Source organism: Akebia trifoliata, chromosome 14 (genome assembly GCF_017979445.1).
Source record: "Akebia trifoliata isolate Shusen 1 chromosome 14, ASM1797944v1, whole genome shotgun sequence".
In the NCBI taxonomy this organism is placed as follows: Eukaryota; Viridiplantae; Streptophyta; class Magnoliopsida; order Ranunculales; family Lardizabalaceae; genus Akebia; species Akebia trifoliata.
The window spans coordinates 2263220-2276905 of NC_141388.1; the positions used below are offsets into that span (position 1 = coordinate 2263220).

Genomic DNA, 13686 nt, shown 5'->3' on the forward strand with positions numbered 1-13686 from the left:
GATGTAGCTGATATATTTATTTCCACAATGTGATGGAGAATGGATGTGAGAAATATATTTTTATTTCCAATCTCCTATTATTTAATGTTGTTTGTATTTAATTTTTTCATTTAGGGAGTCCATTACGAAGGAGTGGATTATAAACAAAATCTTTACGTATTTGCCCTTTAAATCTTTCATTCGTGGAGGCCTCATCATGACTTGTAGGAAGCTCACCTTGGGCTTTGTTATAAATGGGTTTGGGCCGGGTTTGATAGAGCCCATTTAGTGTTTAAAGAGATCCTCAAACTCAACGATGAAGCGAAGCAGGCGCCTTTTTTCACATTGAAGCAGCACAGCTAAGCTGAGAAATTTGATGCACCCGCGCTTCTTAAGCTGTAGTTTCTACTCATTTTATAAGACTCCGTCGGTTGGGAATCTAGGGTTTGCGATTCGGTTGCAGAGCACAACCTCTATGTCTTACCGTCCCAACTATCAAGGTGGTCGCAGAGGCGGACGAGGAGGTGGAGGAGGCCGAAGAGGCGGCGGCGGAGGTGGCCGTAGTGGCGGTGGAATTGGACGTGGTGGTGGCGGAGGTCGTGGAGAGCAGCGTTGGTGGGATCCTGTATGGCGAGCTGAGCGACTTAGACAGATTTCTGCAGAGGTATTATCTAGGGTTTGTAAGACTTGCAGAATCATGTTTTGCTTTAGTTCATAAAACCCTGAGTTGGTTTAATTTAATGTTTAATAGAATCCGAAAGAAGTTCTTGATGAGGATGAATGGTGGAGTAAGATGGAGAAGATGAAAACAGGAGGTGATCAGGAGATGATAATTAAGAAAAACTATGGACGTGAAGGGGTACAGATACTGGATGATATGGCTCATCAGCTAGGACTTTACTTGTAAGTTGTTTGTTGTTATTAAATTCGGAGCATTTGTCACGGATTCCAATTCAAATTTAACAACATTTCAAAATTTCAATTTTAACCATATTTGAAGACAAATTTATAATTTAATGTCGATGTTTCACATTTGCTTCAAATCCCTTTGTGAAATATTATGTCTTGCTCCAATTGGATGACTATGTATATGCAATGAATTGGGGATTTTTTTATTTTATTGATAAGTTGTGATTTGGTCAATTGTTTCGGTTATTTTTGCTTCAATTGAATTTATTGTAAGAGTTGGGGTTCACGACGGTTGAATTACTTTAATATCCTGAAGCGAACTCTTCTTTATCTTGGTTCTACTATATACAAGGATGGAGATATTGAGGATGATGTTATCTGTAGGATCAGAGCTAGGTGGTTAAAATGGAGGTGTGCTCCTGGAATGCCATGTGAGTGTAGCAGAGATGTGGATGTTTTAGATGGATGAGTGGAAAGACTAGGAAAGATAAATGTAAGAGTAGCTCCAATAAGCTTTAAATTGAGAGAAGGTTTACTAAAATGATTTGAGCATGTTAACGAAGGCTGATTATAGGCCCAATTAGATGAAATATTCAAGTTGAAAACATGGGTTGAGATAGTGAAAGTGGATTTGAATACACTTTCGATAATAGAAGATGTGGCGTTTGACAGAGTGGAATGGATGAACATGATTTGTTTAGCTGACTCCAAATCCCTAGGATAGTGCTTTTTACGATGATGACAACGATAACTTGTTGAATTACTATACAAAGAGAGTAGATTTTCGAGCTTCTCTCTCTAGTTAAATTTACATAAACTGTTTTCTTGAACATATAACCCAAATTTGTTGCTTTTGAATTATTTTGTATAAAGGCCTCATCTCAAATAATGAAGACCTGTTTGGATCCTCATTTTTGTGCCAGAAAAAAAATATGATATTTTGAAAGTGTTTTCACTAAGAACTATAATTTTTTCCTTGGTGTGAAAATAGTGATCCAAAACTGGCTTACTTTTAATGTGGTTTTTTTTTTTCTTTAAATTTGTAATGTAAAATGCTCCATTGTCTTGAAGAGCTCGAGCCACTTGAATGTTATTGAGATGCATGTTGCTTAAATTGCCACTGAATTGATTCCAATCTGATAGCCCTATATTTCTGATTTTGTATTTGGGGAAAGAAAGCCATGCATACAACAAAGGAAAGACCCTTGTTGTCAGCAAAGTTCCATTGCCGAATTACCGGGCAGATCTTGATGAACTTCATGGATCGACACAGAAAGAGGTGCCAAATGTGTACATGACAAATTTGATCTATATTTTTTTCACATCAAAGTATAAGCTTCATTTTCTAACCTTCCTGCAGATTCGAATGTCCACGGAGACCGAGAGAAGAGTAGAAAATCTCTTAGCTGGCTCAAGTGGAGCAGTACCTATTAATGGTTCTTCTGGTGACTCAAGTCAGGGAGCCAATAAATCATTACCTGCTGTAACTGTACCAAATTCGGGTCCCCTGGTGGAGGTGGATACTACCAAGGAGAAATTTAGTGCCGAACTTAAGCATAAACAGGATAAAATGAAGGTATGTGTATGCGTTTATATGATTTAGTGCAATACCATCAACAATTACTATTCATGGCAGAAAGCTAAACTCTGAGGTGAGTCAGAGAGTAATGATGGACTTCTATTTGATAATTCAAAGATCAGTTTATTACCCGTGTGTCCTTCATTTATTATTTTCAGGCAAGTGAAAGTTCAAAGACAATGCAGTCGTTCAGAGAAAATCTACCAGCATATAAAATGAAGGCTCAGTTTTTGAAGGCTGTCACAGACAATCAGGTGGGATTGTTAATTTAATAAATTAGCACACCACTTTTTTAGTTATTTTCATATGCTTTTGATGAGATTGTATATCAAGCAATCTCACTGTCATATACTTACATGTAATGTGTACTCTTAAAAGGGTTTTCAACATTTTTTATATTTTAAAGTTGAGATCTTTGTCGACCCCTCTTTTATCTTGTGGGAATGTAGATGCAGAGAATATTACTTTTTGGAACAAAATTTATAAGTTATCTCATAATTTAAAGTAAGAGTCCAATAATAGCGTGGAGCACAAAATATATTCTAAATTACTGTGAGTTCACAAATCTCTTGAGTTAACTGAAAATTTCTGCAGTCTTTGATGTTTACTTGTGCAAATTTTACAGTGGACATGTAAAAAGCCACAATCGATTCACTAAACTGGAAGTTACAAAAAGACCCATACTTAGCAAGTGACCCCACATGTATGAATTTCTTGGTTTTGGAACATATATCTCTTTTGATTAACACCCATGTTCCCTCACTTTCCAAGACCTTAGATCATTGTCTAAATGCATATCCTACTCATTATCACCTTTTTGGTGAAAGGAAACCTCAAGTGTCCCTACACATGTTGGAAAATCAGGAAACTGAAAAAAGTTGGACAAGAAAAAGTAGGAAGGTTGGAGAGGGAAACTTAATATGCTAGCTTAAGCTGATAGTCAATATGTATCTTATAGGTTTAGATCCCTGATCTTCCAAGGGCCACTTGTAATTGGCCCTCCCAAGATAGAACCTCAGGAAATGTGGGCATTGGAAGAACTTTTCCACACCAAACAGCTACTTGAAACCAAACTCTATTTCGACTCAATTTTAAACCTTGCCCCCTTTGTATTATTTTACTCTAGCTATAGCAGTTGCCACCCACATTGAACTATGGGCTGCAGCAGTGGCATCCCAAGTCCTAACCACCTTCTATATACCTTTATTTACCATCTGTTGGCCTTGTACACACTCTTCATGTTCATCCAAATTTCTAATGCCATTTATCTTATAGAGCCAAGATATCCTTTAGCTTCCTGATTCTTGCTGCTGTCCCTCTTCTCATTAGGACAACAAACCTCTCCCATCTAATTGGGTTGATTTTGCACTCTTTATCCATCTTTGCAAAAAAATTCCTCCATATGCCTTTTATCTTGTCACCCCTTTTCTATGAAAAAAGTACCATATTTAACTACACTAGTCATGCAAGTCCATTCTCTTTGCGGATTTGTAATTGTTAATAACCTTGTTTAATTTTCAGTTTGAAGTTTTTCTGCCTTAAAACATTCATCTATATTTTATCTATGAGGCATTTGAATAACTTCCTAGGATTCAAGTCATATTTTATAAAAATTAAATTAAATTAAATTTATCCTTTTGTCGATTTTGCATTATTTTAGAATTACATGTTTGGATTTTTTTCACAGTTACATAATGAAATTCCTAAGTTATTGTGTTTTGTATTTGGTGGTATAAATTTGACAATTTTGTGGTCTTGTCCCCATTTGTGCTCAAAGCCTCGTATACAAAAACAGGCATGGCGTGTTTACATTGGCACAAGTCGTACTCTAGAATATCTGGTTTTCATGCACCGTCAGTTTTGCATACATCTGATTTGCTTAATTAGTCTACTCATCCTAAATAATTTTTCTTGGCAATGTTTTGGATGTGCACTGTGATCATCACCTTATTTAATGGGGCTTGAGACACCCATTGCACAAAATGGAAAATGTATTCAATGGGAAAATAGTCCACTCTTATATTTGGTTATTTTAATCTATGAGATTTAGTTTGGTTTCTTGCATGACTAACTAATGGCTGCACATGTGATACATTCCTCATTTTTGACTAGAATTTTCCAATGGGTATGTTACTAACATGTGGATAGCTGGCTTAGATGGAATTTATGTGGTTGTACCAATGCTCAATAGATTTTTTCGATAATACAGGTGTTGGTAGTTTCAGGAGAGACAGGTTGTGGAAAAACTACGCAACTCCCCCAATTTATTCTGGAAGAGGAAATATCATGTCTTCGCGGGGCAGATTGCAACATAATATGCACACAACCTCGTCGTATATCTGCCATATCAGTCTCAGCCCGGATTTCTTCGGAAAGGGGAGAGAATCTTGGTGAAACAGTTGGTTACCAGATACGCTTGGAAGCAAAATGCTCTGCAGAAACACGACTTACATTTTGTACCACTGGGGTACTACTCCGGCGGTTGGTAAGGAAATTTCCACGCTCATTGATCCGTATTCCTTTTGATAGAGGTTCTGTTATTGTTATTCTCTGGTTTCCCAAATTTTTTCAATTATATCTCCCTTTTTGCTTCCCATTTTTTCGATAGCTGATGTCCTATTTTAGTGGAGCTAGATGTAACATAATTCGATTTATTCTAGGTTTAAATACGTCAAAGTTGTGAAAGGGCATACTCTACCTTCTATGAAGAAATATTCTTGTTCTCCCGCTTAATTGACGTCGATTATTTTAGTGTCTCATTTTTCTATGACAAAGGGGTCACCTCCCCAACAAAGTTGTCTAATGTGTAGGGGTGGTATGGCTAGGTGCACACAGGCATACTTGTCTAGTATGAAGTTGGGTGGCGTGGCTCCTCTTTTCACCTAATCTAAATCACTGGCCATTCTGTCATCGTTGCATCATTGGGGTACATGGAGAGAGAGGTGTAGGTGTGAGGGGAGGAAGAATGGAGAGGAGCTGATGCTTGCTCAAGGGAGCTTTCAATGAGAAAGCTGTAATACTAGAAGCTCGAATTTCTTAAACTGCCCAAGGAATGTGGGGTATACATAATGATATATTTGGTTAATGTAGCTAGTCTTATTGATGCTGGTGTGTGTCAGGACTTGGCGACACGTTGACAAACGTGCTGGGCTTGTTGCACAAACTTCACACTTTGTCATCTCTTCCATGTGGGATCTTGCTTAAACACCCTTGTTAGTAATGACATGTCATCCTTGGACAATGTTGAGGCATGTGGAACTGGTCTACTGCCTATAACTCCGAACCTTGCCCTTTTCCATATGCCCCATTCATCGGTTGATTCGACCTTGCAAAACATTGAGAGGACGTGATCTTCAACATGAGAGGTTGACGTTGTGCCACATGACCTTTTTGGTGTAATGTAAATTGATGATGTGACTTACGATCTCATGTTGGAACTCATTCATGATGATGTGGAATTGTGACTAGGCATGTGTGATGTTAGATCGTTGTGTGGGAACTTCCATAATGTGCCACATGGCTTTCTCAGATTGGTCCAGTCCACAGCTATAGATAGCATGTGGGATTGAGGCAAATAATATAAATTTCTTTATGTTCTTGAGCATTTTCTAATTCACACTTTCATCAGCTGTATTATGATAGTGGTGTGATCTGGTACTCCTTGGGCGTGCCATAATACAGTACTTCCAGTATCACAACTTGGTAGCTCCTTGTTTCGCCCTATTATGTCACCCCATACCTGGCCCAGGTAGGTAAAAGTTGAGGGAAGTCGGAAACTAGCAAAGTGGATTGTGTGTGGAATCACATTGCTCAATATGCTACCGTGCTCCAAAATTTTTATTTAGTTAATATTTATGGATGACATATTCCCCTTGAATGATCTCTACAACTTGTACCAAATGTGCAATACGTATAAATTATTGTCATTAGATATAAATAAATTGCTTGTGACAGTTATCATTCTTCTTCCTGAATTGGGTGCAAAACAACAGGTTCAACATCCAGATTTAAGTGGTGTGAGCCATTTACTAGTGGATGAAATCCATGAAAGAGGCATGAATGAGGATTTTCTCTTAATAATTTTACGGGACCTTCTTACTCGTCGTCCAAATCTGCGTCTTATTCTAATGAGTGCCACCATCAATGCTGACATGTTCTCCAAATACTTTGGAAATGCACCAACCATCCATATACCAGTAAGTTATGAGTCTTTATTTTCAAAAATACAATTTAAAATTTCCTTGCTGAATGTATTGAATACGTAGTTTTTTCTTTCTTTTATGTATTTATATTTTGAGATGGTTCTCCAGGGATTCACATTTCCCGTATCAGAAGTGTTTCTAGAAGATATGCTGGAGAAAACACGCTACAGTATCAAATCAGAGTTTGACAGCTATCAAGGAAATGCAAGGAAGAGGAGACAAACAGATTCAAAGAAAGATCCTTTAATGGAGTTGTTTGAGGTAGGTCTGCTCGACCTCCTTTTTTGTACAATTGACAGAAAAAAGAATTGATTCGTTATTATCTTTTTTCCTTTTTGGTCTTGCTTAACAGACTTATGAGGTGTTCATGTTTGTTATAAGCACCAAATAAATGTCTTTTCAGTTGGAAAGACTCATGTATAATTTTAAAATACTTATGGATGATAATAGCTTTATTTTTTTTTTTGTAGGAAATCGATGTTGATTCTCACTATAAAAATTACAGCACATCTACAAGACATTCTCTTGAAGCCTGGTCTGGTGCACAGCTTGATTTGGGTCTTGTAAGTAGCTTCAGAAAGTGGTCTAAGCCAATATTAGTTTCCTTATTTCTGCAAGAATTGGGGATTCTTCTTTAAATTGTGCCACACGTACAGCAGAAGCAAGGGGTCTAGCTTCTTCACATCCCCTTGCCCTGACTTGTGTTCCTCTTTAACTGAATTATCTGTTTGTGGTCAGAGCATTTTGTTTCAAGAGAGTTGTTATAATTTACTCGGAATGGAAATGAAGTGGAATTGTGTTATGTACTTGTGTCATAACTCAATTCAATTTAAATGCGAAAATTGCAATAAAGTTCGACACTTCCAATGCTACCTTTATCTGCTGCTTCAGTTTTATGCTTCTTATCTTTCATAATCTCCCCAATTTTATCGATCCGTCATCTTTGACTTCTAGGTTGAAGCAACAATTGAGTATATTTGTCGCCATGAAGGTGATGGTGCAATTCTTGTATTCCTAACTGGCTGGGATGAGATATCTAAGCTGTTGGATAAAATTAAAGGGAACAGCCTTCTTCAAAATTCTAGCAAGTTTCTAGTTCTCCCATTGCATGGTTCAATGCCTACCATTAATCAACGTGAAATATTTGACAGACCACCAAGTAAGATGAGGCAAGTACCTTCTCTTTATGGCTGTACTCAGGGTTCAAGCTTTTGATAATTCATATATGGTAATTGCTATGCCTATTATTGTTATCTTCATTATCGCCATTTCGCCTGATCCCAACTGTATCTATTGGTATGTGGGATATTTGAATTTTTCAACCTTTTGGTTTTTTGCCCCTCCTATCTATGAGACTTGTTTTTGATTTCTAGACCTATAGTATATATTCTTTTACCCTAAATATGGTATAAAGAATAGAAGGAGGCTAAACTAGTTGACTAAGCCAACATACAATTGTACAATGTAAAAGACATATGGACATGCATCTTGGCATCCTAACACTGATACGAAGTATTAGACGTCAATCCTCCACAAACTTTCAATATGTGGACACATCAGTAGTCTATCTTATATGTTGAGATAGATATTTTTAAGATACTTCTATCTCAACATGTAGCGTAAATTATTATCTCAACATATTTCACCAGGCATTCAACTCCATGAAATGAGTTCTTGTATGAGATCTGTGGTGTGTCCTTTGAGTCTATTGGATGGGTACCTAAGAGTTGGCATACACATATTGCTAGTCTTTTTAGCCTTTTCCATTACTAGTCTCTGTTATGGCGTCATTTATATGCTCCCCACTTTTCAAACCCCGAAGTTGGAACTCTACTGAAAACATGATTTTGTCATCCGCTGTTTGCAATTTTTGCAGGAAAATTGTGCTAGCAACAAACATAGCCGAGAGCAGTATCACCATAGATGATGTTGTGTACGTCATAGACTGTGGAAAGGCAAAGGAAACTAGTTATGATGCTCTAAACAAGCTGGCCTGCCTGCTACCATCATGGATATCAAAAGCTTCAGCACATCAGGTAATGAACCAGAAAAACTAAATTGGTCACTAAAATACCAGTTAATGCAGATTGTGTGTTCATGATTGAGATCATTATCTGATTTCTGCTAGCCACTACCACCACCCCCACCCAAAATGAATTATAGTACATTAGTCACTTATTGTAAGTTTCCCTTGATGTTGTGATGGTGAGACAATGTGCAGAGACGAGGTCGTGCAGGCCGTGTACAACCTGGAGTTTGTTATAGGCTGTACCCAAAGATGATCCATGACGCAATGCCACAGTATCAATTACCCGAAATTCTCCGAACGCCTTTGCAGGAGTTATGCCTTCACATCAAAAGCTTACAGTTGGGAACTGTTGCTTCTTTTTTAGCAAAGGCACTTCAACCACCAGATCCTCTCTCTGTTCAAAATGCTATTGAGCTTCTCAAAACAATTGGGGCTCTGGATGATATGGAGGAGCTCACCCCACTCGGTATCCAACATTGTGATTTTATACATAATTAGTCTATGCCTAGGTTTTTATACATAATTAGTATTCTTTGCTAATCTAAATTATTTTAATCAATCAGGTCGTCATCTTTGCACTCTGCCGTTGGACCCCAATATTGGAAAGATGCTTCTTTTTGGGTCCATCTTTCAGTGTCTTGATCCTGCGTTAACAATTGCTTCTGCTCTTGCACATCGTGACCCGTTTGTTCTTCCAATAAATAGGAAAGAGGATGCTGATTCTGCAAAACGATCATTTGCTGGTGATTCATGCAGGTAAAGGCTATTGAACATAGTTCCATGATCTCTTTTTGGCAGCATGAAATATTTTCACGTGCTGTTGGTGAGGGTTGACGATTAATATCGGTGCTAAATAGAGAACTTGCTCTTCTTTTACATGCAGCGACCACATTGCACTTCTCAAAGCATTTGAAGGTTGGAAGGATGCTAAGCGAAATGGCAGAGAGAGGGCATTCTGTTGGGAGAATTTCTTATCCCCTGTAACCCTGCAAATGATGGATGACATGAGAAAACAGTTTCTGGATCTACTATCAAATATTGGCTTTGTCAACAAAACTAAGGGAGCTAAGGTAAAAAGTGAGGTTTCATTATATCTTTTTAATATGGTTCAAACTTCAAAATGCTATCCACTCTCTATTCAGTATATAGCTCAGACGATTCATTGGGATGTATATCGTGTCATGCCATAAACTTAATTTTAGTAATTGAACTTGTTTTTATAGCATGTGATTTTATAACAGATAAAAAATGGACATTTTTAGCCTAGATGAACAATATAAACAAGTTTTGAACTAGGTCTTGGGATCAGCACTCCGCATGCCTTCACCAACTTAGCTGAGTTGGCTCCTTCAAATGTTCTTTTTGTAGATTGTTTATCAGGACATTGTTTTTTGTTTTTTACGATGTCATGTTCTCTCTCGGTTGAGACATCTCATTCCATTAACTTACGAAGACAAATTGAGAATGAGATGTAATACTTTGTTGTTTATGGGAAGCATCTTGTCTGACTTGTTGGTGGCTCATAGTCCAATGGTGTTAGGAATCTGAAAAGTCTAATTGTAGAACATAAGAATGAACATAATTTTTTAATGAAAATGAAAAGGTGACATAAATTAACCCCACTATAGAATACTTAAAGATAAAGTTTGAGTCCTTTTGAGGGAATTTTACAAGATGGTTATATGATTCCAGATAGCCATCAGGTTCTTAGGAACACCGTGGGTTGCAGCCTTATCTCCAATAGAATTTCCCTTCCAAATAAATATGGGTGGTGGCAATGGCTGATGGAGATGTTATAAAATCCATACCTCTCCTATGATATGGACTTGTATTACCTTAATATTAACCTAATTACATTTTTTGATAGATTTAGTGAATTAAGTGAATGAAGAAGAGAGATATTAGAGCACGATACATTCTAGGATGAAGGGGTGACCTAAGGTTTGAAAGCTCATGTATGTGTAGTAAAATATATTTTATGATGTGGCATTCTCTACCTCCCCTTCATTCTGCTGGTCCAACTAGTCGGCCTTCTTATTGATCAGACAATCTCATTTTTTACCAACCTCTGGGATTGTCCTTGACCAGAAGAGACTCATTAAACTAATCGCCTTGAGTGGTGGGTCATTCTAAGCTCCAAAATTTCGATAGACACGTTCTTCTGGACAAGTGAAAGCGTGCTTTATTGCACTTTTCCTCTTGTTATATAAGCTCAGACTGAACCCAAAATCTAATGGTCATAATGCGGGCGAAAAAATGTAAACATCAATTTAGTAGATGGTAGGGATCAACCAGTCGGTGCGGCTTTTAGATTATAGCATGTCTTGGAAGTGGTCCATGGGTTTAATGGCAGATATATGGAGCTTTTACATTCTGCATTATGAAATATTCCCTTTACTACGAATATGATACATCAATTCAAAGCCATGAACTTCTAGGACGATCAAGCGATTACATGTTTCTTGCAGGCTTACAACCACTACAGCGATGATTTGGAGATGGTCTGTGCAGTCCTATGCGCTGGGCTTTACCCAAATGTCGTGCAGTGCAAAAGAAGAGGAAAACGGATGTCTTTTTACACTAAAGAAGTTGGGAAAGTTGATATTCATCCAGCATCAGTCAATGCTGGTGTTCACCTCTTTCCTCTGCCTTACATTGTTTACGGTGAAAAGGTGAAGACAACTAGCATTTACATCAGAGATTCAACAAACATATCTGATTATGCTCTACTTCTCTTTGGAGGCGGTTTAATTCCAAGCAAAACTGGCGAGGGTATTGAAATGCTTGGAGGGTACCTTCATTTCTCGGCATCAAAGAGTGTGTTAGATCTCATAAAGGTAATCCCTCTCGTAGAGTTTTCTATTGCCTTATTGTTACTTCCACTGAATTATTTTGCTGCTTGTTCTGTGAATATGAAAATAGAATGAAATGGAATTTCGGGCTGATATGGGAAAAATCTCTGATGGGGTTTTGCAGAAGTTGAGAGGTGAACTTGATAAGCTTCTTCAGAGGAAGATCGAGGAGCCAGGGCTGGACATCTCTGCAGAGAGCGAGGGAGTAGTTGCTGCTGCTGTTGAGTTGTTGCACACTCGAAATATACGGTACTAAAATGAGTTTTGTTATTATCACCCCCACCCTAAGATTGATACTATTCTTTCTGATTTATCAACGAAAAATTTCTGGAAACTTAATGATTTATATCTATCTCAAGCACGACCAGTTTAGTTAACCTGTGTGGTGGTAATTTTGTATGTGGTTAAATTGGATATGTCATGGGAATTTGGGGAAAACTTCAGTCTACTTTTGTTACTCTAATAACAGGTTAAATTAATCATATTTTTAATGCTTATATGGATAATTAATTTTTGATAAGTGATGGTAGGTTAGTGGTTAGTAATTAGTAGTTGAAGACGGCATTGAATCCAAACCTACTCAGTAAACTTGCACCTTCCAATTTATGTATATAATGGTTTCATCTACTACTATACTACGTGTGGTCTTATACTAAGTTTCTAAATCCATTGCATTATTTGCTAACAGGGTTAGCTGATTTGCCCCGTATGCCTTTCCCTCTCTGGGACCCTCCTACTTGCCTTGCGGAATTTTCGGTTGGCCCGCTAAAAATACTTCTCTGAAAAAAAAAAAAAAAAGGGCCCTAGTTCACTTGCTAAGAGAAGCAAACATTGGTTGGCAAATTGGGTCGATTCATTCCTGCCAGGATGCACTTGGAATGCTCAATAATCTTTCATCTTGATCGTAAACTCACTTGCGGCTTAGTCGTTTGTATGGTTTGAGTAGAGGTGGGTATGATCTGAAAGAATTCTACTTTTCGGAAAGAATCTGATCCAGTTATATGTAGTCTTTAGTCTATAGTATCCATATCCAGTTTATATATAGTCTCTTGAGTTTCTAGATTCTGTGGAATCTTGGACAATGGGCGAAAGCCTGATCCAGTTTTGTTCAAGCTGCTAATGTATTAGGTTAGGTTCATGCAAAATTGTTAAAATCGGGGATGTTCAAGATGAGGTTTAAAATTTTGTATAAAGGCAATCTCTTGGTCAGGAGAACGATGGTGCTTCGAGAATAATGGAGCCTGCCTTGATTTGAGAAACAGTCAAACCTTGAACATTTCGACACATTAAGGGTATGTTTGGTAGCACTTCTGAAGTCTGAAGTCTAAAGTCTGAAATCTGAAGTCTGAAGTCTGAAATCTGAAATCTTGTTCTGGAAAAGTTGTTTGTTTATAATTTATAAGAGCTTCTGGTTACAAACAGAATTTTAAAACATAATGATCATTTTGACAATATTACCCTTTTGTAATTATAATAAATTGTTAACAAAAAAACATGTATAATGAAACCATCTACATATTTAATTTCAATTCCTAACAAATCAAACAATCCAAAAGTATTGTTTTCAAATTGAATTCTCATTCAAAGTACAAAAACAAATCATTAATATATAAAATAATATAATTTTTTTTCCAATTTTCTGTTTTTCGTCTCTCATTTATATTATTCTCTCTCTCTCTTTCCAATTTATCAAAACCAAGAAAATACAAGAACCAAGTAAAACACAATAACCAATTAAACAAATCATACACTCTAAAGAGTCCATCCAAGGACCAAGGAAACAACTCATACACCCTAAAGAGTCCACCTAAGGACTAAGGAAATAACTCATACACCTAACAAAACCTAATCATCTCTCTTTCTTTCTCTCTTTCTCTCTCTCTATTCGTCTAATGACCCAACTTTATGCAAGAAGAAAAACAAAAAAGATAGAAAGAAAGATAAAGAGAAGATGGAGAGAGAAATAAGGAAAGACGTTGAAAATGGTTCGATTTCTCCATAATGAGTTCGGTTGGTTATTGAGATTTTAGGATTTTTGTTGAAGTTTTGATTTTTTTATTTGATTGTTTGTTAAAGTTTTGATTTTAGATTTTTGTTGAAGTTTTGATTTTTGATTTGGTTGTTTGTTGAAGTTTT

The 13686-nt window shown here is 37.0% G+C and overlaps 1 protein-coding gene across 3 annotated transcripts; it reads left to right on the forward strand.

Annotated features, from left to right (window-relative positions):
• Nucleotides 1-306: 306 nt before the first annotated feature.
• On the forward strand, nucleotides 307-12382 carry LOC147385434 (RNA helicase family protein). 3 transcript variants are annotated; one of them, XM_086422111.1, is made up of 17 exons: nucleotides 307-643; nucleotides 731-882; nucleotides 2068-2167; nucleotides 2249-2464; nucleotides 2626-2721; nucleotides 4677-4952; nucleotides 6460-6663; nucleotides 6778-6930; nucleotides 7140-7232; nucleotides 7624-7838; nucleotides 8546-8705; nucleotides 8891-9164; nucleotides 9262-9454; nucleotides 9582-9768; nucleotides 11167-11535; nucleotides 11675-11799; nucleotides 12239-12382. In XM_086422111.1, exons 1-17 carry the CDS (start codon nucleotides 356-358, stop codon nucleotides 12246-12248), a joined length of 3111 nt encoding a protein of 1036 aa, XP_086278237.1. In that variant the 5' UTR covers nucleotides 307-355; the 3' UTR covers nucleotides 12249-12382. The 3 variants fall into 3 exon arrangements, with proteins under 3 accessions (XP_086278237.1, XP_086278238.1, XP_086278239.1); XM_086422112.1 differs by lacking the exon at nucleotides 12239-12382 and having other exon boundaries at nucleotides 11675-12074; XM_086422113.1 differs by lacking the exon at nucleotides 307-643 and having other exon boundaries at nucleotides 846-882; nucleotides 2064-2167.
• Nucleotides 12383-13686: the final 1304 nt, after the last annotated feature.

Bases quoted from the DNA above. Each gene is read 5' to 3' on its own strand.
- LOC147385434 (XM_086422111.1), top strand. From the start codon at position 356: ATGCACCCGCGCTTCTTAAGCTGTAGTTTCTACTCATTTTATAAGACT. The intron at 2,722-4,676 runs GTGGGATTGTTA...TCGATAATACAG, and splicing joins AGGCTGTCACAGACAATCAG to GTGTTGGTAGTTTCAGGAGA. The intron at 6,664-6,777 runs GTAAGTTATGAG...ATGGTTCTCCAG, and splicing joins CACCAACCATCCATATACCA to GGATTCACATTTCCCGTATC.